Source organism: Peromyscus leucopus, chromosome 19 (genome assembly GCF_004664715.2).
Source record: "Peromyscus leucopus breed LL Stock chromosome 19, UCI_PerLeu_2.1, whole genome shotgun sequence".
Taxonomy (NCBI): Eukaryota; Metazoa; Chordata; class Mammalia; order Rodentia; family Cricetidae; genus Peromyscus; species Peromyscus leucopus.
The window spans coordinates 70,149,230-70,177,172 of record NC_051079.1 but is presented as its reverse complement, the minus strand read 5'-3'; the positions used below and the strand labels follow the sequence as shown (position 1 = coordinate 70,177,172).

General features: G+C 50.9%; 1 protein-coding gene across 7 annotated transcripts in view; it reads right to left on the bottom strand.

The window, feature by feature from the left end:
• The window catches only part of LOC114696273 (myelin basic protein), a 112,832-nt gene that overhangs the window by 15,157 nt on the left and 69,732 nt on the right, over positions 1 to 27,943 (bottom strand). For 4 of the 7 annotated variants that reach the window (XM_028873889.2, XM_028873891.2, XM_037197222.1 and 1 more), the window contains exons 4-5: positions 17,642 to 18,072; positions 10,304 to 10,372 (exon numbers count right to left, since the gene is read on the bottom strand). In XM_028873889.2, coding sequence (XP_028729722.1) covers positions 10,304 to 10,372; positions 17,642 to 18,072 — 500 coding nt within the window. The remainder of the gene's footprint in view (positions 1 to 10,303; positions 10,373 to 17,641; positions 18,073 to 27,943) is intronic. The other 3 variants (XM_028873890.1, XM_028873892.1, XM_037197223.1) reach the window with 1 other exon arrangement.

Sequence of the window (27,943 nt, the reverse complement as noted above, 5' to 3'; positions counted from 1 at the left end):
ATATTTTTGAAAGTGATTTTAAAATGAATATATTGATCACTAACCATTTGAAGGAAAACAATTTAGATCTTAAATAAAGAACCTATATTCACTCAAAGTCTGTACATGAGGGCTTATAGAACTTTTTATTTCCTGCAAACTATAAGCAGCTCAAATGTTCTTCAACAGGAGAATCTACACACCGTGGTACGCTTATTCAGTGGAATGCTAATTAGCAATAAAACAAACAACGTTTTGAAACACATTATAACATTTAGGCATCTCTAAGTCGTGCTGAATGACAGAAGCCATTCAGAAAAGATTTTACATATATCGTCTTTTTTAGGTGACATTCTTGAAAAGCCTGTCCTATGATGTGGGGACTAGAGCAGGGGTGGCTGTAGTTAGGACATTAGAGAAAGGGAGTTTTGAGTACACAAGGCAGGGGCACTGTCTTAGGCTGACTGTCTTTGTGGTAGTAGCTACACACATTTATACATCTGCTAAAACATATAGAGCTCTATACAAAGCAAGTCCGTTTTGCTATACGTTAGTTTAGAAAATAAAATAAGGCCATTTAACATGGATCAGGACTACCCAGCATTCGTGGAACCACCATACTTTTCTGTGAGTTTTCCCACCAGAACCTTCGTGGGAAGGCAGCCTGAGCCTCGGCTTCCACCCTGGAGCTCTCCTCACATGTTGCTCTTGCTTAGTTAGGTAGAATGGACCCCCTTCCATACATGCCACTGCCTCCTGACCCAGGCAGCTCTTTTTAGCTGCCAAGTATTGCCATGTTGGATTGTCTGTCCCAGCTTTCCAGAGCTGCTCATGCCTTCATCTAGGTTTTACTCTTTCATAGGGAAGAAAAGAGTCAAGCCTGTGTGGTGGGCCCCAGGGTGCTAACTGTGGAACTCTCACGGTGGCTCTCGGCAGCTAGAGAGAGGGTGAAGGAGGGCAATAGCAAAACCCTACCACAGCGTGCAGAAAGAGCTAGTCACAGGAACAGGAGGGCACTCGCCGGACCCAATGCCAGAACCCTAGGAGTCCTTGGTAAGCTGCTGGGTGGACCAGGCCCCAGCCTCCTCACATGCAGCATGGGCCTGAAGTGCAGTTGGGAAGAGGATGGCAATTCTTTGGTGTGACAGTCACACCTTGGGACATAGCCCAACTCTAGACCTGCCTGGCTTTGCGGTGAGTACAGCAAAAGCCAAGAGGCCACCTCAGTTGCCATGGTAGCAACATTCTGGGCTGGGGCAAGAGACTGCATGTGTCAGACCAGGGCTGCATCTGAGCTCGTTTTGTAAAATACGCAGGACACAAGGGTCGCATTTTAACCATGTCTGAGGACACAGCTCGGTAGCAACTGTACATCCATCACCACCCGGCAGAATCTGTCCTAGTTCAGCCCTGATCTCTCTCCAGCCTCCAGGACCACTACCGTACTTTCAGACTCCACGAAGATGGGAATATTTTCTCCCAGTCTGTAGCCTGTCTGTACACATTTCTAACAGTGTTTCATGCAAACAGTGCTGAGCTTTGATGGGGTCTGATTTACCTATTTTCTTGATGAACCAGCTTTTTACGTCAGGTCTAGGAAACTCTTGTCTACCCTGGTCAAGAAGATTGTCTCCTATATTTTGTCTAAAATTGTAGAATTTTCTAGTGCCAGTAGAGGTTTATGATCCAGTTTCAGGTGACTTTTGTATAAGGTGAGGGTTGAGTTGATTAACGTTTGTTTTTGGCCGTGTTTGGCAGGGGGCTGTCCAATTATCCCAAGGCCGCCTGTTGAAAAGGGCATCATTTTTCTCTTGAGTTGTCTCTCTTTGTCAAAATGCAATTCACCATAGGTAATCCCCCCAACCCCCTGCCCTGGGACTCACTCCATATTCCGTGTAGGAATATTCCAGATTTTCTGAGTGTCTGCCCAAGGGCCCTGGTGATGGGCAAGGTCACTTGCAATCTGGCGAGCTGGCGTCTTTAGAAGAAAGGGCTTTCGCCTCTTAGTTCATGTGAGCCATACATGCAGTTATTGTCTGGCAGGTAACTGCATGGCTGTGCTCACTAAGGCTGAGGGAGGAGCCCACACTGGATGGTTATTGTTGTTCCCCAAGACTGCAGTCTCTATGCCCAGCTCATCTCCAGCAGCACGTCTTCCTCATCATCGTAGGTTACTAACAGGCATCCTAACAAGGTCAGTTCACCACCAGCAAGAAGGACCACGAGACCAAGGCCAGTGCTGGCCCGGCAAGGACTCATGGAACCTGAGGGGGTTGGGGGTCTTGCTACCTGGCCGGCCTGAACCCCATGGCTGTGTTTGGAGTTGAACATTTGGAACAAGCGAGGGCCTGTAAAACTAGTCTTGTTTTTAAAAATAAAAAAATTCCGTTGTTTGGACAGCGGCGCATACTTACAGGAAGGTGATAAATAAGCGACGTCCCTGCTGTGGGACAGCCCAGGTTTTGTGCTGCAAAAGGGTGGAAATGGGATCCTACTACACGCTGTCTTCTCCTTGTCTGTTTTTTCTCTTTTTTTCTTCATGTTATATCAGGAACCCCACTTTCTGTCAATTCAGCTTTGCATTGTATTAACAAGCAAAGCTGACAACAAACTTTATGAGGCGACATAAAGCAAAACGGTGATGAATCGCTTCGCTTGGAACTGTGGAAGGGATCCCCGACCAAGCAGGTCATTGATCTCCGAGCTGCGTGCTTTCTCCATTAGCCCGTGTGTACTACTTTTGAAAAATTAACAATTTCCCCCAGCTGGAAACGGTGCCCGTCACCAGCAGGGGGCGCTCAGACATGCTCTCTGCAGAGGCCAGGAAAGGGATTTTTCAAGTTTTTCCAGCTTCCTGTAGGTGAAAGCTGGGAACCCTAAACCTGGACGTTCTGTCAGGGGGTCAGTGGCCCTCAGACTGTCTGCTTGTTCCCCTGAAGAGAGGCTGCTCCTGAAAACATCATGAGACACATCCCTACCATCTGCAGTTCATTACAGGTCAGGAGTGACCGCCTATCAGTGCAACCATTTCACAAGGATGTCCCTAGGGTTTGATGGTCAAGGAAAATAAAAAGATTCCAATTCTGACTTCATTGCTGGCCTGAGAAGTGTCCCCCAAGCCCCCTTACCTGGAAGTATGACCAGCGTCCCCCAGGGGCCTGGGGTTACACTTTCTTCCTTCTATCTTCAAACAGATTTGTGTAAGCACGGAAGAACATGCACACTCACCCAGGAGATGCTCTGTCCCTCACTGACCTGAGTCCAAACCGTCACCCAGCACTACTGCCCTGCTCTGCTTCATTTGCAGGGTGAAACTGAGACGCAAGGGGTCCAAGGACCTTCCTGCTGAGGCCCCCCGGGTAGTCCGGGTCCAGTGCTGGAGACAAGCGCAGAGCACCTGGTCACGTGGAGCTAGATAGCACCATTGGGCCACGCTCCAGGCAGCGGCTACAGGAGGCTGCCAGCTTGTCATACAGCAAAAGGGTAAGATGCAGGAGCAGAACAGAGTTTCAAGTCACGGCTTTTACTTATTTAGTTCAAAGTTTGCAGATTTATAACAAGTTCTGAAGCTGTGGGTCAGAAAGAAATTGTTTATATTTGGGGATAAGAGCTGAGTTTTGAGGATGGCTGGAGTCCACCGGGCCTGGGAAATCAGTTCCTAATTAAGTTGGATTTGCAAATGCGATCTCAGTTAAGGTTAATGACAGGGAGCATTTCCCATGTCATTATCATCAAAATGGTTTCATTTCCAGGTAATTAAAATACAGGACCCTGTTAGTTTCTGTCAAAGGGAAAACTAGGCCTCAACACCAGCAGTCAGGAACATTCTGTCCCACCCATGGGAGACAAATTCAACCAGGTTATCTTCTGATACATGTTCCTTTCTTTCCTTTAAATTTAATTTTAAGCCATGGCCCCACACATGTTGGCCAAGGGCTTTGCTACAGGACCTCGCAGAAGGTTGCAAACATCTCAGCCACGTGGTGGCGTCAGGACACCACAGTCCACGGAGTTCTCTTTCTCCAGACCCAGAGAGAGGGAGCGAGGAAATTAATCCGCATTTAACTGTCTTTAATTGATCTCAGAGGCCAGGGCCTCAGAGGTTGCTCTGTGAGGCCTGGATGGCAGCTGGGGGAGGCGGGGGAGGTGGGGTGGGGTAGGGGGGAGGGCTTTGAGAAAGTGTTCTCTCCCATCCACACTCCCCACGACTGACACCCACAGAGCTTTTCTCTGTCAGGACTGGCCTCGGCTGCCTCTGCTGCCCTAAAGCTTTTGTGTTGGCTCACACGCTCCTGTTCAACGCTGTCTCCAGAGAAAGAAGGCCATGGCTAGCTTCTTTCACAGTCTGATTGTCACCCTTGTTTTCCACTTGGGAGTCAGTGGCAGGGCTCAACAGCCAACCTGTCTGTGATCCATTGAAATGTGCAGGTCATGAAGAAATGAGTGTCATCGGCAACCCACATTCTTGGCGAAAGTCTCAGGATGGTGATCTGTATAGAGAAGCCGTCTACAGTAGGAGGCCATCTTTCTCCATTTTTGACTCTTCGTACCCTGACTGCCCAGATGCTGTGGCTGTTTCAGGACATTTCAGCACGTGTGTCCCTCTCACCCCTGGCTGGCTCCAGTTCTAGCCGTGTTCACACTCGTAGAGGAAGCTAGGACACCATTCGTGATCAAACCGCTTCTCATGTGTCTCAGGAGAGAGTGTTTCTCTCTTTTTTTTTTTTCCTCTAGCAAAATTCATGCATTTGAAATTCTGGGGTCTGGGCGTGATGTGCAGATTTCTCTGTTTTGGGGTCTTTGCGGGGCATGAGAACATAGTGTTTCACGTCACTGATGATTATGACTCCGATGAAAGAGAACTCTTCTTCACGGGAAGCCGGGCAGCATCCGCACGGCTTTTCTCACTTTCTGGACAGGTGTGGATAGACTTCCTGTGTAGGTGGGAACTTCAGGATGTCCCCTGACTTCACTGTCCTGCACTTCCCCTCAAGTCACTGTCCCCGGGGGAAGGATGACGCTTTGCCACACATTCCAGTGTCCGGTTCCTAAGTGGGAGAGTTTGACCTTCAGCCAACTGTGAAGTGAAGGCCATTTTGACACTGCTGAAGAGTCGGGGGGGGGGGGGCAACTGCTGTCGTGTTGGGAGGGGGGCACCGGCTCCCTCACGGTGCTCCAGAACTTGGAGGACAAAGATACCTTGGCCTCCTCTGGCAACTTCGCCCTTTACTTTGGCAGTGTAGGGATTAGCTTCAGAGTCCTCTGGGCTTCTCACCTCCTGGGATGTGAACTTGAGACTCGGTGACCAGAAAGACAGAAAGCCGAGGCACTTCTGGTGTTAACCGGGTGCTCACCAGGCCAGGGACTTCCAGGCTTCAGAGGGCTCCAGCTCTGATACCTGCTTCCAGATCTCTCCCGGCCAGTGGCTCCCCGGAAGAGGGGCAACAGAGGTGGGCAACGGACCCTGTGGGAGCCGACGAGGTCAGACCCGGAAGGAAGTCACAGACCTGACCTCTTCACCTCTCCTCCTTGAGGAGGTCAGCGGCTTGGTGGCCCCTAACCCCAGCATCTGTTAGTTCCTGGGGCTTTGCCCCTGCTTCCTTCTAAATACGGTGGGAAGCAAAATGGGTCATGATACTCACATTTCTTCACTGTTTCCAAGTACCCATTGCTTTTAAGACCCCAATGTGTCCAAAGTGTAATATTTAATAAAAACATCAAACAGAAGTCACACTAGAAGTATAAACCAAATACTGATGATATGGGGCCTTTTCCTTGGGGGACAATGTAGCCCTGGCTGACCTTGAACTTGTGATCCCCCTTCACATCTCTAGTGCTGGGATTGAAGGATGTGCCTGGTTTTGTGGCTTTGAAACTTGGGGTTTGTTTTGCACAACGTGTGGGCAGCACGCAGGGGCGGGGTCTGGGGAGGTTTCCTTGGAAGGACGAGGGCAACAATGGCAGGTTTTCCAGCAAGCAAGGCCTTGAGCTCAAAGCAGGTTCTAGGTGCTGAACAATCATCCCTGAGCTAGAAGGCCGGACTTTCAGGCAGGTCGCCGGCCTCCTGTTCTGGTCAGCACTTGCTCCAGAGACAGACAGTGAGGACCCACTCCCATGTGCAGCCACAAAAAACCATCCACATCTACTCAGAGCCGTGTGTGGAGCCACGAGGAGGAAGTCAGGTCCGTTAAACAGCAGGGTGGGCTTGCGGTGCTTGGGGAGCGGAGCCCCTCTGTGTGGGCAGCACCTGGATCTTCAGGCTGCACTTCCTGGGGTGGAGGAAGATCTAAGGAGCCTGGCACCTGCTGAGGCCCTGCCTCTGGGGCGGCTCCAGAGCCATCTCACCTGATTCGAACCTCTCCTGAAGACAGGAGACCAGTGGGCTGAGGATCTTCAAAGCAACACCTATAGCAGGTTCCACTTAACTCACACCCTCAAGGTAACAGCGGAGGACACTGAGACCCGAGAGCAAACCGCCTGGAGGCTGTAGCAGCACAGGGTGGGGGGAGCCTCTGGAGCCTTCCGGTTCAGCATGCCTTCCGGGCTGCTCGGGGTGATCTTGGGTCTTTCTAGGACAGGATGGGAATGGAGTACACAGAGGTGGGATTGCCCATGTCATACCAGGAAGTCCTCTCTGAGCACACACATCTGTCTCGTTTGGTTAGCACCAAATCCCCTCTGGATAGATACCAGGCCTCCCTCTCTGGTCACAACCGCTTCACAACTGAGCAAGCCTATCTCTGAGGAGGCCATACCCCAGGGACATTCCTCTGCAGGCTGGCAGAATGAGACCTAAGCCTCAGGCTTCTGATTCTCACTTTGTGACAAAAGATGCCAGAATCCCAGAGCTGGTGGGGCTGATGCAGTGTGGGCCCTTTGGGAGACCTCTTGGACCATGCACAGTGGTGATGGGTGGATGGTACCCTGCAAGGCTGGCAAGGAGAGGCTAAAAAGGCTTCCAAATGAAGCCGAGACAGAGCACCTGGTGATGTGGACAGAGGAGATGGTCCTTCCTGTTCACTGCTCTCCCCGGGTTCTTGCCAAGCCACAAGCAGTGAGAGGCTGTCCTCATGGATGGGGTCTCCTTAGCTCCTTCCTGGTTTGTTCATCGTGTTCCTCCTCAGCAGAGCATGCTGCTGCCTGGTGCCAGTCCATGCCAGGCCTGGGCCCAGCAATCCACAATGCAGGAAAGGAGAAGAAGGCTGCCCAGACGGGACACACGAGACCTGTCTGTGCATTTCCGGGGAGCTGCTCGTCACCCTGAGCTCCACACCTTTCCCCCTTCTGGAATTTTTGCTTTTTGTCCTCAAATGCTCTTCTGTTTGTCTCCTTCTGCTCCTTCCCACTTGCCCCCCCCCCACCCCACAAGCTCCAAAGAATAAACATGGCTAGCCCCAAGGAAATGACTGGATCTCTTGGGACTGAAGAATGCCTAGCGCGGAGTCTGGTGCTTGAGGAGGCCATTGGGGTTTTTGTTACAGGGTCTGCAGGTGTGTTGGCAGACAGAGAGATGGAGGTAGGAGATGGAACACACAATATAGTGGCATGTACGTGTACCCATTTCACCATAGACAGAGACAGGGAGGTGCCTTGTTAGCATGGTAAGGAGGCTGTCCCACGGCTACAAAGCATTCACAGCCACTCAGCACAGACTACCAGCTCAGCAGTGCTCACTGGTGCCTTCGGGGTTTTGAACTTGCAGGGGAGAGAGTTCGCAGCCCCTAATGCCTTAAGTTGCTGTCCAACCCGCGGCTTCCACCTAGGGCCTTTCTCTCCTTGGCAAGCTCATTTCAAGTCACTGAGTCCTGAATGACAAGAGTATTTCTGAGACCACTGGTGAGGCCCACCCTGGCTGTGCTTCCCCTGCGGCTGATGCTGTATCATCCACACCCTGCGACTCATCACCACTTTCTTAACATAGCCAAGTCAACCACAGTGCTGGAGGAAGACATCACCCACGCCGCCGAGAGAGAAGACCCGGGACTATCATCAGGAAGGAAGTCCCGTGGGCTTGCAACTCTGAGAAGGAAACGCCCAGGCTGTCAGGACAGACACTCGCCTCTGTGCTTACCTGATGTGGGGACAGACCCAGAACCATGACTGTGCCTTCCCTGGTGGACCAGGAAGGCCAGGGTAACTTCAGCACACGGGCCCTGGAAGAGTTCTCTGCTGCCTGGTAGAAGACATTAGTCTCTTGCCTTTAGATTTGGCTTACACCTGGTTTTCCTCACAGTAGACAGCACCTAATAACCCCTGTCTATTTTACTTCGGTCCCAATGTGTGTTCAAGCCAGTCAGTTCAAACTCTGTTTGAATGGAAATGGGAACTCACAGATAATATATGCAAAGAACTTCACACTGGGAACCAGTAGCATGTTTTAGTATCCTAAATCCATGTCCACAAGAGACTGGACTCTGATCAGGCAAGGATGTCATTTACAGCTGGCCTGAGGTTTGGCCAACCTTTAAAATACATGCACAGAAAATTGAAAGTATATGCAGTTGGGATGAAGGTGTAGAGACTAGGAGGGCTTGGCTTCTCTCTGCTGAGTAACGTTTAAAGGAGAAAAAGCAAATACTCTCTTGAGAGTTCCTGGCTGTGGTCCACCGTGGGAAACCCTGGGGCTCTGGCCAGAATCTCCACTCCACTCAGGGTCTGCTTTCTGGAGCAGAGTGTCTCAAGTCTAGGGGAGGACAGGGTAGATGGTGTCAGATTGTTCAAGATGACCCAAGTGTCCTATGGCTTGGTTCAGTCAGCTAGCCCTGTGCCCCACGTGCCTCTGTTGCCTTTCGGTGAAGCACCTGGCATTGTCACAGGATTCACACCTGTCACACTAGCTGCATGCGATGTCCTGATGCAGTGGGGCTGGACACTTGCCGGGCAGGTGCTGTCACCCCAGACCTTTGCCAGTTTAGGAAAGCCAAGTGGATGCAGGCCCCGGCAGGTCCCAGAAAGATGAGCTCTGGAGGGACGGTGGGCCCTCACAAACTACTCAGGGGAAGTGGTACATTTTTAAGAGTTGAAAGGGCTCTCGAAGCTAGGCTCAGCTAAAACTGAGCAGGACTCTGCCACACCAGACACTGTGCATGAGACTCCTTCCTGTCACTCCCCAAGAGACATCACAATGTCCCCAGGGATCCCAGTGCTGGGATTGCATCCAAGGCTGTGGGCTGGTGTAACCTTGCTTTTCTCTGCTGCCCTCTCAGCCCTGGCCCCTGCCTGGCCATCCTAGAGGCCATTGGGATGTTCCTTAGTCTTCACGTCTCTGTGCAGGGCATGGGACAGTGCCCATCCCAAGCACCCGCTTCTTGCTCCCCAGGGTGCCCACCTCAAGCAGATTCCTGTGCAAGCTTCTACACAGTCCAAAGCCCTTGGGTTATGGACACCCTGCCTGCTGCCTGCCTCGATCACGGTCAGCCACCTCTCCGGCTTATGTTTAATACGTGGCGGAATTGTGTGCTCACAGATTCCCAGGCATCCTCCCTCCATAGGTACTGGATGGAGCATAGAGAGAGAATGTTCTAGTTGCTAGGTCTCTGAGCAGCAGTTTTCAACTTTTCACTTGCTCTCTTGACAGGGTCAAGGTGCAGAGGGAGTGGGCTTCTGTGTGACATGGTCACTGACAGACACACGATCTGTGTGGTGACACTCAGCGTGCATGAGCAGCAGTCCTGTCCCTGCCTTCCTCAGCTTTATCCATAGTGTGCCACTGTGGCGGTTTCTACACTGGGACGTATGGGCACATCTCAGCCACGCTATCTGTGATATACTCAGAGGGACAGATACCAGGGGACCGGACTTCAGAAGGACACTTGCCATTTGGGTTTAACTCAGCTGATATTCGGGGAATGCTTGCTATCGGATAGGAGCTTGCTTTCAAAGTAGTTAGGGAATATAGGCAGGCAATGACCTGGTCCAGGTTGGTCCTTCTAGGCCAGTCCTCTCGGTGGCTCTTCAACCTGTGTGGCATTACAGAAGGCCACATCACACGTCCACAGCTTGTTCTCATGGCCTTCTCCATACGGTGACCTGACAACTGTACCGTGTCCTGGTTGGTCCTTTGAGATTTTCACACTACAGATTCAAAGACAGACTCTCTACCTCCTACATGGCTTTTTGTTTTGTTTTGAAATTTCTTCCTTGTTGTGTCCCTTCAGGGCCTCACAGATGCCCTGAAGACCTCTTGGATCCCTGGGACACAGTGAGCCCCTGAAGGGGCTGCCTGTCCTAGCCCATGTGATTCTCTCAAAGACTTGCCCATAGAACTGAGCGCATTTTCACACACCGGTGGCCCCTGGCTGGAGGGACAGTGACTGAAGCTTACCTTGTACAAGTTGCACAGCCCAGGACGGCTGTGGGCCAGAGGGCTCCGGCTCTGCTTTAGCCAGGGTACCTGCCGAGGACAGAGTGGGCCGGGTGAGTCCAGTGTGGCACTGCCCGCAGAGCCCCACAGTCCTCCGAAAATCTCTGGGATCAGTGTAGCCGACCTCCAGCAGGGCAAGAAATGCTTCCTCCTTCCTTCCTTCCTCCCTTCCTTTAAAAAATAACTATTTATTTACTTATGTATATAGTGTTCTGCCTGCATGTGTCCCTGCACGCCAGAAGAGGGAGCTAGATCTCATTACAGATGGCTGTGAGCCACCATGTGGTTGCTGGGAACTGAACTCAGGACAGAAGAGCAGCCGGTGCTCTTAACCTCTGAGCTATCTCTCTAGCCCAAGAAATGCTTTCTTGTCTGGTGTTGTGAAAGTTCTTGGAAACCTACTATGGAATTGCAATAGAATGGCCTCATGTTACATTGAATTTTATCTGCAGGCCTTTTGTCTCTTCTGGCAAATATGGCGGCATTGGTGCTGGACTTCCAAGTAGGAACCAGCCGTGGATGGCACTCTCTCACCTTTTCAAGGCCTCTACAGAGGTCCAGACGACTTCAGGACCTGCAGTGCCCAGGGTCACTCTTGAGGCCATGTGAAGTGACATTTTCTGTCCACGTTCTTTATTGGTAAAGCTCGGAGACTCAGTATTCAGAAGCACCTTTTCCCTGGCACGAGTCATGTTACTCTCTACTATCCTCCTGTGAATTTTGTGATGTGGAGCTTATTCCTGATTTGGAGTGTTCTAATTTAGAGTATTAGCTATGAGAGGGTATGTTGACACCAAGGAAGTTCAAGTGAGTTCCAAAGAACAGAATCGGAGCACCCGAGTAAACGGCCTGCCGGGGGCATCTCCGTCTTTTTGACTGTTCACAGTAAAATAATCAGGAGGGAGGGGTGAAAGAGGGATGATGGGAAACAGGAGAAGTGGAGGGAGAGAGGAGGGGAAGAGGAAGGGAGGGAAGAGTAGGGGAGGATTATAGTGCTCAGTCCAGAGGGAACGTCAATCCAGTAGGTCCCAGACCCTTGCTCTGCTGCAGATGAATGGTCTTGTTAATGGTGGGCAGGAAGGTTGTGCAAGAAGGTGACTGTGATGTGGCCAGCTGGTCCCTCTGGAAGTACCACTGAAAGTCAACACACCAGGGTTCGAAGAGGGAGTCTGCGGTGACCTGTGCTCAGTGGCATAGCTCATGAACAAGAGCCCTCACCCATACAAGAGAGGCTACTTTTATACTAGCAAGAACCCCTGGTGACTTAAATCCCCTACGTCGGGAGCTGAAAAGAGTGAGAAGCTCTAGTAGTCACGTTGGAGTAAACCTCCTCGGGGAAGCCTGTGTGGGCTTCTGTGTGATAAGACCTGGCCATCCCCAAAGAGTGGTCCCTCAACTGAGCAAGGGAGGGTGACTGAGCAAACCCAGGCTACACATGCGGGCAAAATGTGAAGGAGAGGCCTCTGTTACTGTCTCCTTTGTGGAACGAGATAACTTTCTCCATGAAAGTCACTGTGAGCTCCCCCGACCCCTGCAGGTCTGACATCCACACACTGGGTGGGTAGATGGCTCCCTCAGAGCAAAATTGTGGCTCTTAGAAAGTATGAACTAGTGATGCTTACAGAAGTGTAATCTGTACCCCGACATCACTACTTCCAAACAGGATTAGCCAAAGGATGACAAGTCTTTTCCTTGTTGTGAGGGTTCACATGGGTTTGAGCTTCGAGTCAGGGTGGGTACAGTCTGACAAGCAGCAAAATGTCTTTGACTATCTGGGAAGCAAGTGCTTCTGAGCCTAAGCTGTACCTGCAGGTCGGAAGGGGTGATGGGTGTGTGTGTGTGTGTGTGTGTGTGTGTGTGTGTATGTGTGTGTGTGTGTATGTGTGTGTGAAGGACACCCCTTAGGAAGAATCACAAACATTAAGCTCACATGTAGGGGGCTCCCCCAGGACACTTCATTTTCTCTGAACTCCTGCTTTTTGTTTTTTCTATTCATAAACAAACAAACAAACTAGAATGGTTTTAGCCCATTTGAGACTGCGCCAATAGACACAACAGAGAAACACCACCACAAAACAACTTCAAGGTGAAATACTAAAGCCATGGTTTGAGGGGAATGTCCAAGAACTCTTAGATACTAAGCCAGTCTCTTGGCGTCTCAGTGACGTTCACCATGAGCTCAAAGAGGGATTATTTTCCCCCACAATGATCTAGTCCTTCAGATGTCAAGTTACACTCTCCATCAACCAGTCAGAACTGCTTGTCACCATCTAGCTAATCCTTTTCTTTAACCGAAAGGAATACCAATGATTGGGAAATAAATCCCTTAAAGTGGACACGGGTTTAGAAGGAGGTGAGTCAGGATCAGTGTCTCTGGGGAGGATATATCACACAGATCACATTCTAATGTACTCGGAGTCTTTGCTTTTATCTCGTTTATCAGCATCAGGTTTATTCAGCATCACCTTCAAGAGGAGCCTGTCTACCTGCGGGAGCCCTGTCCCTTTGAACACATCCTCCCTGGGGAGTCCAGGAGGGCAGTCCTGGTGTGTTCACTCAGTGTGACGGCTAACACTGACTGTCAACCTGACAGGAGCTAGACTCACCAAGGAGACATGCCTCTGGGCTTATGAGGGATTAACATGATAAGAAGGCCTACTCTAGCATACTGCTCACTGGGCCGGCACTGTGAACAGAATAAAAAGGAGAGCTCCAGCCCAGCAGCGGTCACCTCCCTGTTCCCCGTCTGTGGATGCCATGTCACCAACCACCTCAAGCTTCTGCTGCCGTGGTGTGCTGAACCCTGAGCTGAAACAAGCCTTTCCTTCCCTCAGTTGCTCCTGTCCGGGAATTTGATCACAGCGATGGAGGAGATGCTCAGTAACTGCTGGCTTTCCTTCGTCCGTCCCCTCGCGCCCACGCACCCCTTCACACCCCCAGAACACTCCGTTAAGCGTTGTAGGCAGGAGCAGTGGTTATGGGGGAGGGGAGAGTTAGACACGACACTGCCAAGGTGAGAGACCACACGGTGTCTGTGGTAGAGACGGAGTGCCGGGGACAGTGCCATGGTCAGGGGGGCACCAGCTTGAGTGCCCAGACTTACCTGTGGGTGTTTCTCAAGGCCATGGGAATGCCAGAGACACAGTACCATTCATAAGATAAAAATACAAGTTAAAGAGTCCACATGCAATTAGTACACCATCTTTGGTCTGTTCAGATGTTTAATGAGTACATACAAAGGCAGAGATATACATCACGCGGAATCATTTACAACAAAATCAAATCGGAATACAACCGCCTAAAGGTATCACCATTAAATACAAACACAAGGTACAAACATCCCACTTTTACAGAGGGTGCAATGCCCATCAAATTCCAGTATGACTGCCACTCACTTAAGTAGCAGTGGATGCTTGTGACGGCCAAGGCAGCAGAAAGGCAGAGTTCGCCACCAGGGACCAATACTGTCCAAGGTGAGGAATCTCCATAAAGCAATTCATACAAGAAATCTCAAAAGTGCGCACTTGGACACAGATGCTGGAGTGTCTATTACAGGCAGACTTTCAAAGGAGTCTCTGTGAAACTATCGCCAAGTGGGTGGGCGGCAGTGAGTGGTCTGTCGATCCCTAGTGGCTTACGGGAAAGTTCTCTTTGCTTCTGTCTAGACCCCTAGCGCTTATTAGCAGATGGCAATGCCTCTCTCTCTCTCTCTCTCTCTCTCTCTCTCTCTCTCTCTCTCTGACAGTGGCTCTGCTGGAACCCTGGGAGTATCACATGGGCACTTCCACTCTGTCCTTCCTCTGACCTTTCATGTCACCTTTCCACAGGATGGCAAGTGTATCAGCAACCTTCGGATGCCGATGTTAACAGTGAAGAGTAAAGTAACTGGAGAATGGAGCTATGTTTAATACAAATCAGAATGCCATAGAAAGTATCAGGAGACGGACCTTCTGGCCAGTTTACAAGATCGATTACACCCAGTAGTACTTAGTGGTGGGAATGGTCTTAATCCCGTCCTGTCAAAATCAGAGGCAGAGCAGCCATCTGAAGACTAAATGATGAACTGACTGTCCAGGCGGGTTAGAAATGGAGATTTCATGTTCAATAAATAGATAACAAAAAATATAGGCAAAGCCACCAGTAAGGTGGTATTAGCTTAGACCGTCCCTCCTCTTCCAGAAGAATGGAAGAGGAGCTGCTACCTTCTTGTGGCTCATGTGTGTGTGTGTGTGTGTGTGCATGTGTGTGTGTGTGTGTGTGTGTGTGTGTGTGTGTGTGTTATCTGGGTGTGACAGTACATGATCAGCTTAGGTCCTCTGTGAGATGCTTGCTTGGAATGGGAAGGAATCCTTCTATGATTGTGTTCTGAGAAGATGGCGGGCGCGTGGGCGGGCCTGGGGGCTGCTCTAGGCCTGGGGGCTGCTGGGCTTGGCAGTAGGTGAGGGGTAAGGGGGCCAGAGCCCTGAGGTGTCTTTGCTCTGTTCCTCAAAGCCACCTACCTCCTCATACCCTCACGAGGCCTGGACATCCTAAGGCTGGGAAACCTGCTCCTTCGAGGCCGCAGCACGGCCTCCCCTCCTCCCCGGGACAGAAGAGAACGCTCTCTGTAAATGAACCTTTCACCGTGGATGGCAGAAGAATATGCCTTCTCAGGGCATTCTTCATGGGCTTGCTTTGAATGTCAGCCCGGCAAACACACAAAGGCTGGGTGTTGTCCCCACATTCTGTGAGCCGGGGGTGGCGGCTCTGCATGGCACGGAGGCACCACGTGCCTGGGGAGGGAGGATGCGGGAGGCAACAGGACCAGATGCCCTTGTGCAGGGGAAGGGAGGGTGTTCGGAGTCTTCCAGACTCTTTCTGGAGACCTGGCTCCATGCAGGCAGGCCACAGCTGCATCTCCAAGTGGCAGGCGGTGGTACCTCTGGTTCCACCCGAGCATCCTGCATGTGTGTTAGATGTCTGTCTTAGAATGACGACGAGGATGCCGGCTTCTGTCACAAGTGACAGCCAGATAGCCTTAGGACTCTTCTTTGCAACTTTCTTAGGGCCCTTGGTAGCATAGGAAAACAAGCCCCCATCTATAAACTTCAAAATACAAATAGAAACAAACAGTCCAGGAGCTGCCCCTGGCTTCTAGGGTGACCGTGATTTATAGCCAGGCACAGAGTGAGCTAAATTTCCATCTCTGACATCAAAGAACCAAGAATCACAATCAAACAGGCTTGGACACCATGACCAGACCTCTGCTGTGTGTGCCTGGGCAGCGACCTTTCAGCAGAGGAAGGTGCCTCTGGCTACGTTTGGGACAAGCTACAGAAGGGAAGAGGGGAAGACCAACACAAACAAACTCTGTATGGAAATGCCATAACCCTAGTTTTGTATATGAGTTTAAATAAAAACCTAATAAATAATAAGGAAATAAGGATCACATATGCAAACACCCAAGGGACTTTTTTTTAATGAAGGTTGTTCATTTTAAAAATCCTTCATATTCAAAATGCACAGCAATGGTGCAAAGAACTGATACCTCAAGTTAACAAAACCCAAATATTTAAAAATTATATATATGTATTAATCCTGTGAAAATGCTTCCTCTCCCCCAGGGTCCTTAATGATCTAAGAGACACGATTTGCTAATATTGGGACTGCTTCTGAGCTTTGAATGTCTTCTTTGAGAACTTTGAAGAGCATGTGATTTGAAAGCAGCGCATGGAGAGGCACATCTGTACACTCCGGGGGAGACACGGCACTATTCACAGACATGCTATGGGGTTTCAACTCGAACCCTGACCACAGCTGGTTCCAGAACCCACGCCCTCCAGCTGTTTGGCCTTTCCTGCACAGCTTAAGTACACGTTCTTGTCCCTTCAGCTGCACAAGACTGGGTTAAGGGGTCTAGGCTGGCGAGGCTGGGTGCAGGTGGGGACTTGGTTACACAGGCCTCATGGGACAGTCAGGGGACTCCAGGACTCATGTGCCTTGAGAGGAGCATGTGAAAAGCCACCGTAATATAAGTTAGCACTAGAAACAAGCCCCAGGATTGAGAATCAGGCTGAGAGCCCTGCCCATGAGTAAGAACAGTGCCTTGGACAGGCCCTGAAGGAGCCGGGTGCACCTGGATTCTGTTAGCAGTCAAGACACACGAGTGTTAAATGACAAGCAAGTGGTGGTGACATCCACACGGGGACCAAACTGAGACACCAAGGGGCTCTGGTGGCCGCAGAGCAGGAGACCTGCTACTGAGCTCACCTTCAACAGGTCACAGTCACGCTCACTTTCAAAAGTGTGGCTGGAGACCACGGCATGTCAGAAAATCTGCATCGCCCTTGGCCCTAGAGCCGTGAAGAGGCCTCTGCCCCACACTTCAGGCAAAAGCCGCTTGAGTTCTGCAAGGCTTTGAGAACAAACACAACTCACAGGCTGCAAGGGCGCTCAAACACCAGGGCTTGTTTTGAGTGTTCCCTCCCCACCCCTCTCCAAACTTGCCCAGCCATCCAACAGAGTCACGCAAATGCCAAACATCTGTAGGGTGACAGCCACCTGCCACGAATCGCTAGACAAACCTGAACCCCACAGGCTAATGCATCACCCACCCCAGATGTTGCTCTTGGAAACTGGACTACCTGCATCGTTTTAACTTCTGATACATTTTCTTTCTTTCTTTTTTTTTTTTTATTCACAGAACATTGTTTTCTTAAAAGTCATGAAACACAATTTATATTTAAATTAATGGAATCACAAAATAATAAAGCTTTGACTCATGAACATTCATTAATCCCTCCCCCCCTCCCCCAATAAAACTACTTAAGACAAAGGGGAAAGTTGCCCGGAGGTGGAGGGGTTTGCTCTGCAGACCTCCTTCGCCTCAATCGGACCATTGTTTCACAGCGGCAAGACATCAGCAGCCTTGGGAACCCAGCAGAGAGCAAGCACAAATCAGGACTGAAAACAGAAGCACTGTGCAGAGGCAGAGTCAGCCGAAGCCCCAGGCAGAGGGCATACACATACACCTAAGGACCAGGACTCTCAATGCCACATCCAGGGTGCCCCCAAATCCAGGATGCAGAAGGCCCTTGCATCCCTGAGCGACACCCCAATACTGTCCCTTGTGAGGAGGACAACAGGAGCGAAACACGTAGAAATAGGCTAAGTGGTGACCAAGCCCCACTCCCCTGGGCCCTCAGCATTGTCCGACCAGGGCCAGGATCTCAGACACAGGGACACGTGCCCAGCTCACTTGCCCACCTCTCCTTCCTTCCTGCGGATAACCCCATAGCTCCTCTACTCCACGGAGCTCACCTTGCCAGAGCCCCGCTTGGGCGCACCCCTGTCACCGCTAAAGAAGCGCCCGATGGAATCAAGGATGCCCGTGTCTCTGTGCCTTGGGAGGAAGCCATGCCTGGCATGGTCCATGGTACTTGCTGTGGCCAGGTACTTGGATCGCTGTGAGGGTCTCTTCTGTGATGCCATCACATCCAGGCCTTCGGAAGCTGCTGTGGGGTCTTCTTGGATGGTCTGGAGCTCGTCGGACTCTGAGGGCCTGTCTTTGAAGGTGTTGTCCTCCCTTCCCGGGGCATCTCGGGAAAAGAGGCGGACCAAGTGGGGGCGGTTCCCTGGGTCAGCTGGGTGGGCACCCTGCCAGTTATTCTTCGGGTCTGCTGTGTGCTCGGAGTCTGTCACCGCCGTGTCCTCGGCCGAGATCCCATTGTTCTGGATCGCATCTGCCTCCCCTGTAACAACAACGAGATATGAATGTGGGCCTGTGCGAGGCCTACGCGGGACAAAGCTGCTTTCTTCCCGGGCCTTGAGCTAGCTGTCTCCTATAAAACCCAAGCTAAGAGCAGGGCCCAAGGGGCTCCACAGCCCCTTGCATTGCCTCAATGGCATGGAGCTAACCTGGATTAAGCTTGCTTGGTATAGGAGGCTCACGGGTCATCTCCATGACCTCATCAAAAGAAACCCCCCTTGTGTGTGTGGGGGAATGGCCTGAGTACCCATAACAATCATGCCAAAACATCTTCTGAGGAGTTACTCACTGCACCAGAGAGAGCTCCATGATGTAGGTATCTTGTGTCTACTGTCGAAGAGGCCGCCAGTGTGTGACCCCAAATGTTGAAGTCATTGTTTGACAAAAGGTACTTCCCGTGTTCTCAGTGGAGAACAGAACTCCTCACATCTTTCCACAGCCCTGGGGAAGGCAGGGCACTGGAGCACTCCTCTCTCCCAGATTCCACAGGAGGCCTCTGGCCCCGGGAACTGCTTACTCAGGGAAATAAGTCCATTCTTCTCCCAAGTTACAGTGTTAGGTTTAAATGACTGATGCCTAACTTCCTTTCTCAAGTCTAATGCCTGCTTGTATGAATTTGGCTTAGTCACACTGTCCTGTAGTAACACCCATCCATCTACTCACCACCCATCCTTTATTGAACCTCACTCCCGTCTGTCCATCATCCATCCACCTTATCCTGAGTTCAGAATGTAGAGACCCTCACAACAGTGATGGTGCCTAGGCCAGGCTGAGGGGACAGGCAGTGCCAAGGACTTGCCAGGTTTCTACTCCAGGGAGGTAGAGAGAAGGAAGAGGCCAAGAGGGATGAAACACCACAGTTGTGGGCGGGGGCACTGTTTCCCTGAAGGTGTTTTCTGGTAGGTGTGTCAGGGTATCACGAGCACCACGTTTCCATGACTCATCAGAACCACCCGCAGGACCCGGACAGTTCCATTGGCAGCCCTGGTACATCGCAGAGAGGATGGAACCCAGCCCATCAAGAAGTTGGTGTGACCCCAGGGGGTCACATCCCATCCTACAGCAAACTCACAGTCACCCATGTGCAATGCCATTTGCTTGGTGGTTTGTCCTTGGGGTATTGGGGAGGTTGTCCCTGAGACTCCCTGTCTGCTGAGGATGGAGATTCCAGATTCCCAGTAAGGAGGGTGTTCACCCCAGCCACACCGTGTGTGCACACAGTCAGCTTTGGAGCACCAACTACCATTCTGAAAGAGGGGATGCTGTGTATGAGCACTCCTGAGGTGCCATCTCTCAGTCCACCTCACAGGGCCCAGCTGGCCAGCAGAACATCCAGAGACAGATGGCTTCAGGCCTGCTGAAGGACCAACCCATGATACACAACTTCTGTAATCTGGATAGTAGTAAACATACTAGTTAGAGAAAGATCGATAAGGCTTCACACTGAACAGTCCCTGTGAGGGTCTTTGTTTGCATTGAGATGTGACGGCTAATAATCATTATCAAACTTGACAGAATCACCAGGAGACAACTAGAATCACCTAGGAGACAATTAGAATCACCCAGGAGACAATTAGAATCACCTAGGAGACAATTAGAATCACCTAGGAGACAATTAGAATCACCCAGGAGACAATTAGAATCACCTAGGAGACAATTAGATTAACCCAGGAGACAACTAGAATCACCCAGGAGAGGAGCCTCTGAGCATGTGTAGAAGAGAGCTTCTAGATTAGGTTAATCGCAATGGGAAGACTCACTCAGGATACGGGTGACGTCATTCCACCAGTGAGGGGCCTGGACTGAGCACACGGGAGAAAGCAAGCCCAGCAGCTGAATTTGTCTTTCTCTGCTTCCCACCAACTCACACACTTACTGCCTACTATGATGGGGTGTGGGGTCGGAATAAACCCTCTCTTCCTTAAGCTGCCTTGCTCAGGTACTTTGTCGTGGCAACAAGAAAACCAACCGCTGCAGAAGGCAATCTGGAACGTACTGGATTTTTAATGAATCATGGAAGACTTGCACTTCCTAAGAATAATACACTCTGCATTCACAGTCATTAGAATCTGGGTGCTGGTACCCAAGGCAAGTCTGTAGAAGGCTCTCCCGGGTGGGCTATCCCTGCTTCTCAGGAGTCACACTTGTTAAAATCTGGGTGGGTAACAGACAGTCTTGGGCGAGGGCTCTCCTGGGTGGGCTCTCCCATTTGCTCTGAGCAGCTGTTCTCTGGGACCAGCATAGCTGACGTGTGATCCACACCAGTCTTGGTGAGGGTTGAACTCATGTGCACGTGCACACACGAACACACACTCACAGAGGTGGACAGAATGCCATTCGAAGTGCAGCCCAGGCCTCCGGCTTCCCCATCTGTGCTCTGTGTAAAGTGCTCACACAGGGGAACTCCCACACACTCCTGGAGCTGCTCTCAGGGCCAGGGTGACACTGTGCTGGTCTCCTGCTTTCAATGTCCCAGATAATGGAGGAAAAAAAAGGAACATATCTAAAATGTCTTCCAAACATCAGAAGACTTCTGACTCCAGTGTGGCTGTCTTATGTCTTAGTGTGTCCCTGTCCCAAGGTTTCTAGGGTGAATTGAAGTGACCAGGAAGGCTCCTCTGATCAGACATGGGCTGTGGCCACATAGATGACAGGTCGGTGGGTTCTGGGACAGCTGATAGGAGGTCCGAGGCAGGTGGTGCCCTTGGTTGCATATATTAACAGAAGTATGCATGAATACAACACCCATACGCCAAAGACTTCCACACACATAAGGTCACGTGGGTCTAGAAACTGACCCACAAATAGCATGGATTACTGTCGTAGAGGTGATAACTGGGACCTTATTCCAGAGCAGAGCCACAAGCTCATCTTGCAGTCGAAACATTTGCTGGTGACGAAGGGCCAGGCAAACTCTGGGAACCAGGATGGCTGCGGTCTAATCCAGGTCTCCATTGGATGACGCACGTTGTCATGATGGGTGCTGTGGAAACCGGCCGCTCAGTTTAGGGTGACTGAGAAGAGGGCAAGACCAAGTGGGTGGAGATGCCTGCTGGGACCATTCTTCCATCATCACTGGCTGGTAATGAATAACAAGGAGTGTGGTTCTTTCTAACAGTGCTCAAGCTCGGTTGGTCACCGTGCAGTGTTGGAAAGGTGCACACAGCGGAAAGGTACACTCAGCACTCTGGGAGTGCTTTGGAGAGGTGGAGTTTCAGGGATGTGGCGCTGACTTCCAGGTGGAGGGGGCGGCAGGAGCACCTAGGAGCCTGGTCCTGGAGTTGTGCTATAAATTCTGTAGCTGACAGACGTGAACGCAGATCAGAGGGAAGACAACAGCTATACTGTGAGGCGCTGAACGCATTAACAAAACACAAGAGCATCTGAATACTAATATTTTTATAACAGTCGGGCTTTGTGTCCTTGAACAGTTATTTGTGAGACGCAGAAAGGCCTCTGTGTCCCCGGAGTGGCTCCTCCCTTCCTGAAAGAAGCGTGGTAGGGAGTCTAAACCTGCGGCACACAGCCCTGTGGGTGGGACGAGCCCAGCTCAGCCCGCTCAGGAACATTACCTCGGTCAATTAAAGCCAGAAAGGCATTGCATTCAGATTCCATTGACAGAACGGATGTGTGTCATACTTAGTGACATGCCCAGATCTCATCTTACCAAAATGGGCATGGAGAGTGTTTCTAAAGACTCTTCAGTCTTCCAGCTATAAGAAACCCTGGAAAGCTTGGGTGGGAAGACAGCCTGGCTTTCAGAGGTGAAGGAGAAAGACACTTCTGAGCAGTCCGGGGGTGTCAGGGAGTTTTAAGTGGCTTTTAGAGCACAGAAACTCCCGGGGCCCTGACATTTGGGGTGACATTTACTATTTAAAGATCTCTGAGGCCATGCCTCCAGGAGGCTCATCTTCTGCTGATCTGGCCAGCCAAAGGTCACAGTGGCCCATGTTCTACATGAACTTGGCTTTCTGTCCAAATATCCCCTCCTTCACAGCTTTCTTGTGTCCTTAGATTCTTCCTTCAGAATCTTTTCCGTGTGACTACAGACAGCGAGCTCCTCCTCCTCCCCCTCCTCCCCCTCCTCCCCCCCTTCTTTCTCCCCCTCCTCCTCTTCCTCCCCCTCCTCCTCTTCTTCTTCCTCCCCTTCTCCTCTTCCTCCTCCTCTCCCTCTTCCTCCCTCCTCCTCTCCCTCCTCCTCTCCCTCTTCTTTCTTCTCCCCTTTTTCTTCCCTCCCTGCTCTTTTCTTCTCCTCCCTCTTCTCCCTCCCCTCCTCTCCCTTCTCTTCTTCCCTGACCACCTTCTCCTCTTCACCCCCCCCCCCCCCGGGTTGGGGTTTTGCTGTATTGCTGTTATTAACTCTGTATCCTTCAGGTTCCTGTCACAGGCGCCCATCACACACTTAATGTTGAGTGATCCACTAGACTGCTAGCTCACATAGCCTTTCGACCCCTCGGTACCCTCCACACAGAGGACAGCCTCCTCTACTTGCTTTTCCTCTTGTTCCCCGATGGCACCACGGAAGCCACATGTGAGTGCCGGCTCAGAATCCTTGCAGCCAAGCCCTCTGTGCTCGGCCTCCCCTTCACATCTTCAAAGTGGCCATGCTTGTCTGGCTGCGACTCCTCTTGGTGGTCAGCGAGCACTCCAGGGCCTGCCTTTTCCCTTACTCGGCTTCATGCTGTTTCTCTATTTTTATTGCTATTATTCCTATATCCTTTATTGTAATAATAATAAAAAAACTTTGTGGAGGTGTTCACACGTGTGGGCATGGGTGTTTGCCTGCTAAAGCATGTGTGTGGGCATGGGTGCATGTGTGCCACAGCATGTGTGTGGGCATGGGTGTTTGCCTGCCACAGCATGTGTGTGGGCATGGGTGCATGTGTGCCACAGCATGTGTGTGGGCATGGGTGCATGTGTGCCACAGCATGTGTGTGGGCATGGGTACATGTGTGCCACAGCATGTGTGTGGGCATGGGTGCATGTGTATGGAGATCAGGAGATAGTCTTGGATGTTGGTTCTCACACTCTACCTCCAGACAGGGTCTTCTGTTCACTGTTGTCTATACCATGCTAGCTGGCTTCTGGAAATTCTCCTGTCTTCACCTCCATCTCTCTCCCCTGCGGCACTTACGTGCTGCTCTAGATTACATGCATGCTACCAGGTCAGGATTTACCAGTGGACTCTGGCTCTGAACTCAAGCCCCCCACCAAGCGCCTTGCCTACTGAGCCACCCCCCGACTCCCACCCCCCACCCCCGCCAATAGATCCATCTATCTAGACATGCCAGAGCAGGTCACGTCTGTAACTGTTCAGACCGATCCCTAGTTGCTAACTCAGGATTAGAGAAACTATTACTGTTTTGTGGAGCCTGCAACATAGAGAAAGTGTCATTATTTGACAGAGATTTGGTTTTTTAAACTCATGCTTTAAAGCATGTGGCCTCTTTCATATTTTTGGTGAGCTGAGCGGCTAAGATTCCTACTGTACGATGCGCATTAGCAGGCAGGCCTGTTTCTGGCTTTCTCTCACATCTTTGTCATCTCAGCATAGCGAGAACAGTGAGAATCTGCACCCCAGCCCCTCCCCCCTCCTGTCCTTGAATGTGGCTGCTTGGTTGCAGCAGAAGAAATCTTGAGACCCCCAGCATTTTTCTTTATACACAAGAAACACTTGGGAGGTCGAGGTAGTGGTGGGGTACAGGACACTGATGTGGAGGATACAGGACAGTGCTGATGTGAAATAAGCCAGGGCAACTTCCTCTGGGATCCTTCTAAAGCTCAATTGTTAGCTCCAATCTGTGGGAATTTTAGCTACCACAGCTGTACAGATAAAGCGGATAAATCTGGAGACTGCCCGTCTGGCCAGATTGGGAGAGGCTGCCCAGAGCTCTGTAGCCAAGAAGACATGTGGCTCAGAGACTCCCTCTTCAGTGACCATGGATGGGCGAGTGGGTGGGTGTTGGCCGCCAAGAGGCCTGCAGGTGATTTCCTGGCGTGCTGACCTGCACGTTCCCGCCTCTCTGAGTGTGGATCCAGCTGGCCTGGGCAGCAGCGCTTTCTGCTACACCCTCAAATACTGTCAGCAGGTAAAGAGGGGAGGTCTAGGCTCAGGGCAGAGTTAAGGCCCCAATCACTGGCATCTAGCTCTTGATGGAAACCATGATCTATGTGGTTTGGGACAAGCTGCAGGCTCCCTGCTGCATCCATCCCTGCCTCCATCTAGAGAAGAGGGCAGTGGGGACATCTACAGGGCTCTAACCACTTGGCCTGCTAGAGAGGCAGCCTAGGCCTGCAGAGGAGCTGTGGAATCTGGAAGTGTGGGCCAGGCCGGAGAGGACCTTCCTTGTTTGTGGAATAATTCTGCCACTGGCAGGCTGTGCCCAGGGTCACCTGGGAGGGCATAGGAAACAAAAAGGCCCATGGTGTGGCCTGTGGACTTGCTATGACAGAAATTCTGCATCTATGAAAGGCATGTGGCTGCCTTCCAGGCTGCCCGAGGCCATGGCTTTAAGCACTTCCACAAACGAATCTTGTCAACCCACCGGTTACACGCCAATGCCTCTTTTGTGTGCCTGGAACATACAGTTTTTTATGTACTCTAAATAGCTCACTCAGGGACCCTCCCACATCAAGAAAGGGGTCACAATAACTGGAGAGCCTCAGGCAAGGGCTGGACTAGACTTCTCAGGGCCTACCCACGTACTTGGCCAGTCTGAATCTTGCTGAGTGAGAGTTTCCTGTGCACAATGAAGGCAGTAGTCCACCATCCAGCTGCCCTAGTTCAGCCTGTGTAGACATGAGAGATAAAGAGGAGCCCCATATTGTAGCGCCAGCTTTGACCTTGAAGCACCACCCCTAGTGAGGCAGCAGGTAACTGCTACATCTGTCTATGACCTTGAAGTATCTGCCCCTGGGGTGTGGCTGCTGGGGACCCTTAAGACCTGGGACGCACATACACTGCCCTCTCTTCGCCTCCTCATGATTTGGATGCTGAGATCTTGGACTGGCAGATCAGCGTGGGATATAGCTCAGCTTTCCTGGACCCTACGATAAATCTCCCATGGTAGTGAGTTAACCTCCAAATAAATTCCTTTGCTCATTAAATAGACTCTGTGGATTTATCCCATTATCTGGTGCCCAGTGTGGGGTGCATCTCCGTCCTGCCCCCACAGCTCCACTCTTTCCCATGGATAGATGAGTCCAGCCTGCACCACCACACTGCCCCACAACTCTGTTCTTTCCTTCCATATTCAGTTTCTTCTCCTAACACAGGCTCTAAGCATGCAATGGCTCTGTGATGACAAGCACATCCAGAGCAGTGCCCATCCCAGACTGCAGCATCCCAGCTAGCCAGCAGCCGAAGGTGATTCCTGGATCTTGTCAGCATTACAGAACCAGTCCTCAGTATACACAAGCTGAACTCAACTGAACATGAATGCATGGGCCAGAGGACTGGAATAAGACAGGACTGACCTTGGTTCTAGTACCTTCAGCTGTGATTTCACGCCTTTAAGGCTTGGCTACCTCGTGTGCAAAATCATCTGAGCACCTAGGGCTCCCTCATAGTCTTGTTTTTGACAAGTCATTACAGCATTAAGTCTTAAAACATTCTTAGCCCTGGAGCCAATAAATGCTCTATCCATCTAATGTATATCTACTCCATCTACCATTTATCCATTCTACCCATATGTTCATTTATCTGCCCATCCAGACATTCACATCTATCATCTATCTATCTATCTATCTATCTATCTATCTATCTATCTATCTATCATCTATCTATCTATCTATCTATCTATCTATCTATCTATCTATCTATCTATCATACATTCACTATCTGCCCCTCATCCATCTATCCACTCCACCCATCTATCTATCTACCTACTATTTATCCCATCCATCCATTCATCTATCATCCACTATCTATTCATTTATCCATTATCTATCCTCCCCACTCATCCATTCACTTGCCTGTCATCTATCTACACACCTTCCACCTTGGCCTACCATGTGGCCACTTCCTTTTAGGCCTTCATTTTCTTTGCCTCTTCAAGTGTCATTAATTTTCATCCCCAGATCTACCAGAGATGATGCTGGTTTCTAGTCCCAGAGAAAGACTGAGCCCTGGATTGTGTGGCCCAGGATAGCACCCAGTCTTAGATGGCACTACCCCCACCCCCAGCTTCCCGAGGCTCCAAAGGTCCTTTTGTCTTCAGTGTCCTGCTCAAGACCCATCACCGCTATCCCTGTAGCCACTGCCACCACAAAGAAAAGCACAATCCAAGTCACATGCTTCCTCTACCGCTTTCCACGCTGAACTGAAGAGACTTCCATCAGGAGCTGTGCACCTCACATCCCCATGACTGTGATTCACTTGGTGTCCTTAAGGCAACAGATCCCATGGAAACCTCTGCCCCCACCTTTCTTGAGACATACAGTGCTCTCCTGAGATGAAAGCATCCCCCAGACATCATGCTTATCCACCCATCAACGCGACTTTGGACATAGGGTCTGTGAAGGTGTAATCAAGTCAAGAGGAACCTTTGCTGGACTAGGGTGGACCCCAATCTATTAGAAGCGTCCTTGTGGGAAGAACGAGGCTTATGTACACAGAGGAGACCACGATGAACCTTAGGTGACATCAGCTGCAGCCATATGCCTTGAATTCAGGGACGCATGTGCTGTTGGTAACACCAGAAGATGGAGGTGACCAGGATGTAGTCCATTCTACCTCCAGACTCCTGGGGGGCTATGGCCTGTGGACATGTGGACTTGGGACTTGCAGCTGAGTGCTTTGGCACAGCACATGCCCTTTACTTTTGGCCCCTCCAGCTGAGAGCTCCAGGAAGCCAACGGGTTCCTGAATTACAGTCTCCCCGTTCCCATTCACAGAGCCCATGAGGGTGGACTCTCTCCCTCTTTGTTACCACTAATCTCAGCAATCTGCCCCACCACTGAAACAGTGGTGTCCATGGTGACAGGGGCCCCACCAGATCTCTGATCCTTGCCATATTGGCAAGCCCACTGGCTCCTCCCTTCTTTTCTCCACTTCCTGTAAAGTCTCCCTGTGGGACCCACGCCCTTCCTTGCTCAGGCCTCTTCACCTCACAGAAAGCTTCTGGGGACTTGAGCTTCTGCCTCTGCGGCCTCCCACCCCACCGCTGTGTCCCAGGCCTCCCATGTCCTTCCTCCGTCAGCTTTCCCCACTCCATTTCCTGCAGCGCTGGGGCACTGTATGCACTGAAAACCGATCTTCTACGAAAACAGTGCTCTGTGACTCAGTGGTAGGGGGACAATCCTGCATCTTTAGCCCCCTTAGGGACTCTGAGGTGCAGAGGACCCCGAGTTGAAGGACGCATTTCCCAAGTTTATCTGCCAGGGCATTGTTCTCCCAGGGTGACGGTGAGCACGGGCAGGTCGTAAGGATCCCCAGCTGTAAGGTCAAACAGTGCCTGTGTTTGACTTTTCTTCCTCAGACTCTGACGCTGTTTTGACGTTACTTACCTTCCTTTTACCTAGTTTTCAGTCCTATGGACATCTGCAAGGCCTGGTATGCACAGTTCTGTCCCAGTAAAAATATGCTGTTTACTCACACATATCACTGCCCAGAATCCTTTAGAATCATGCTCCTCGCTCTTACTGGAGTGTTGTGCACAAAGTGGATGCTCAATAAATACCGAGCAAGTAAGCTAATCACTACCCCAAAGTACTATTTCCCTGCCTCATAGTCCAACCATTGATGTCTCCATTGGGAATCAGGTCTTGGCTATGAAGGTGAGTACCTTCTCTTCACTGGAACAAGAAATATGTTGCCCACCAAAATCTGCCTTTTGCCAGGTTCTAGGAACAGC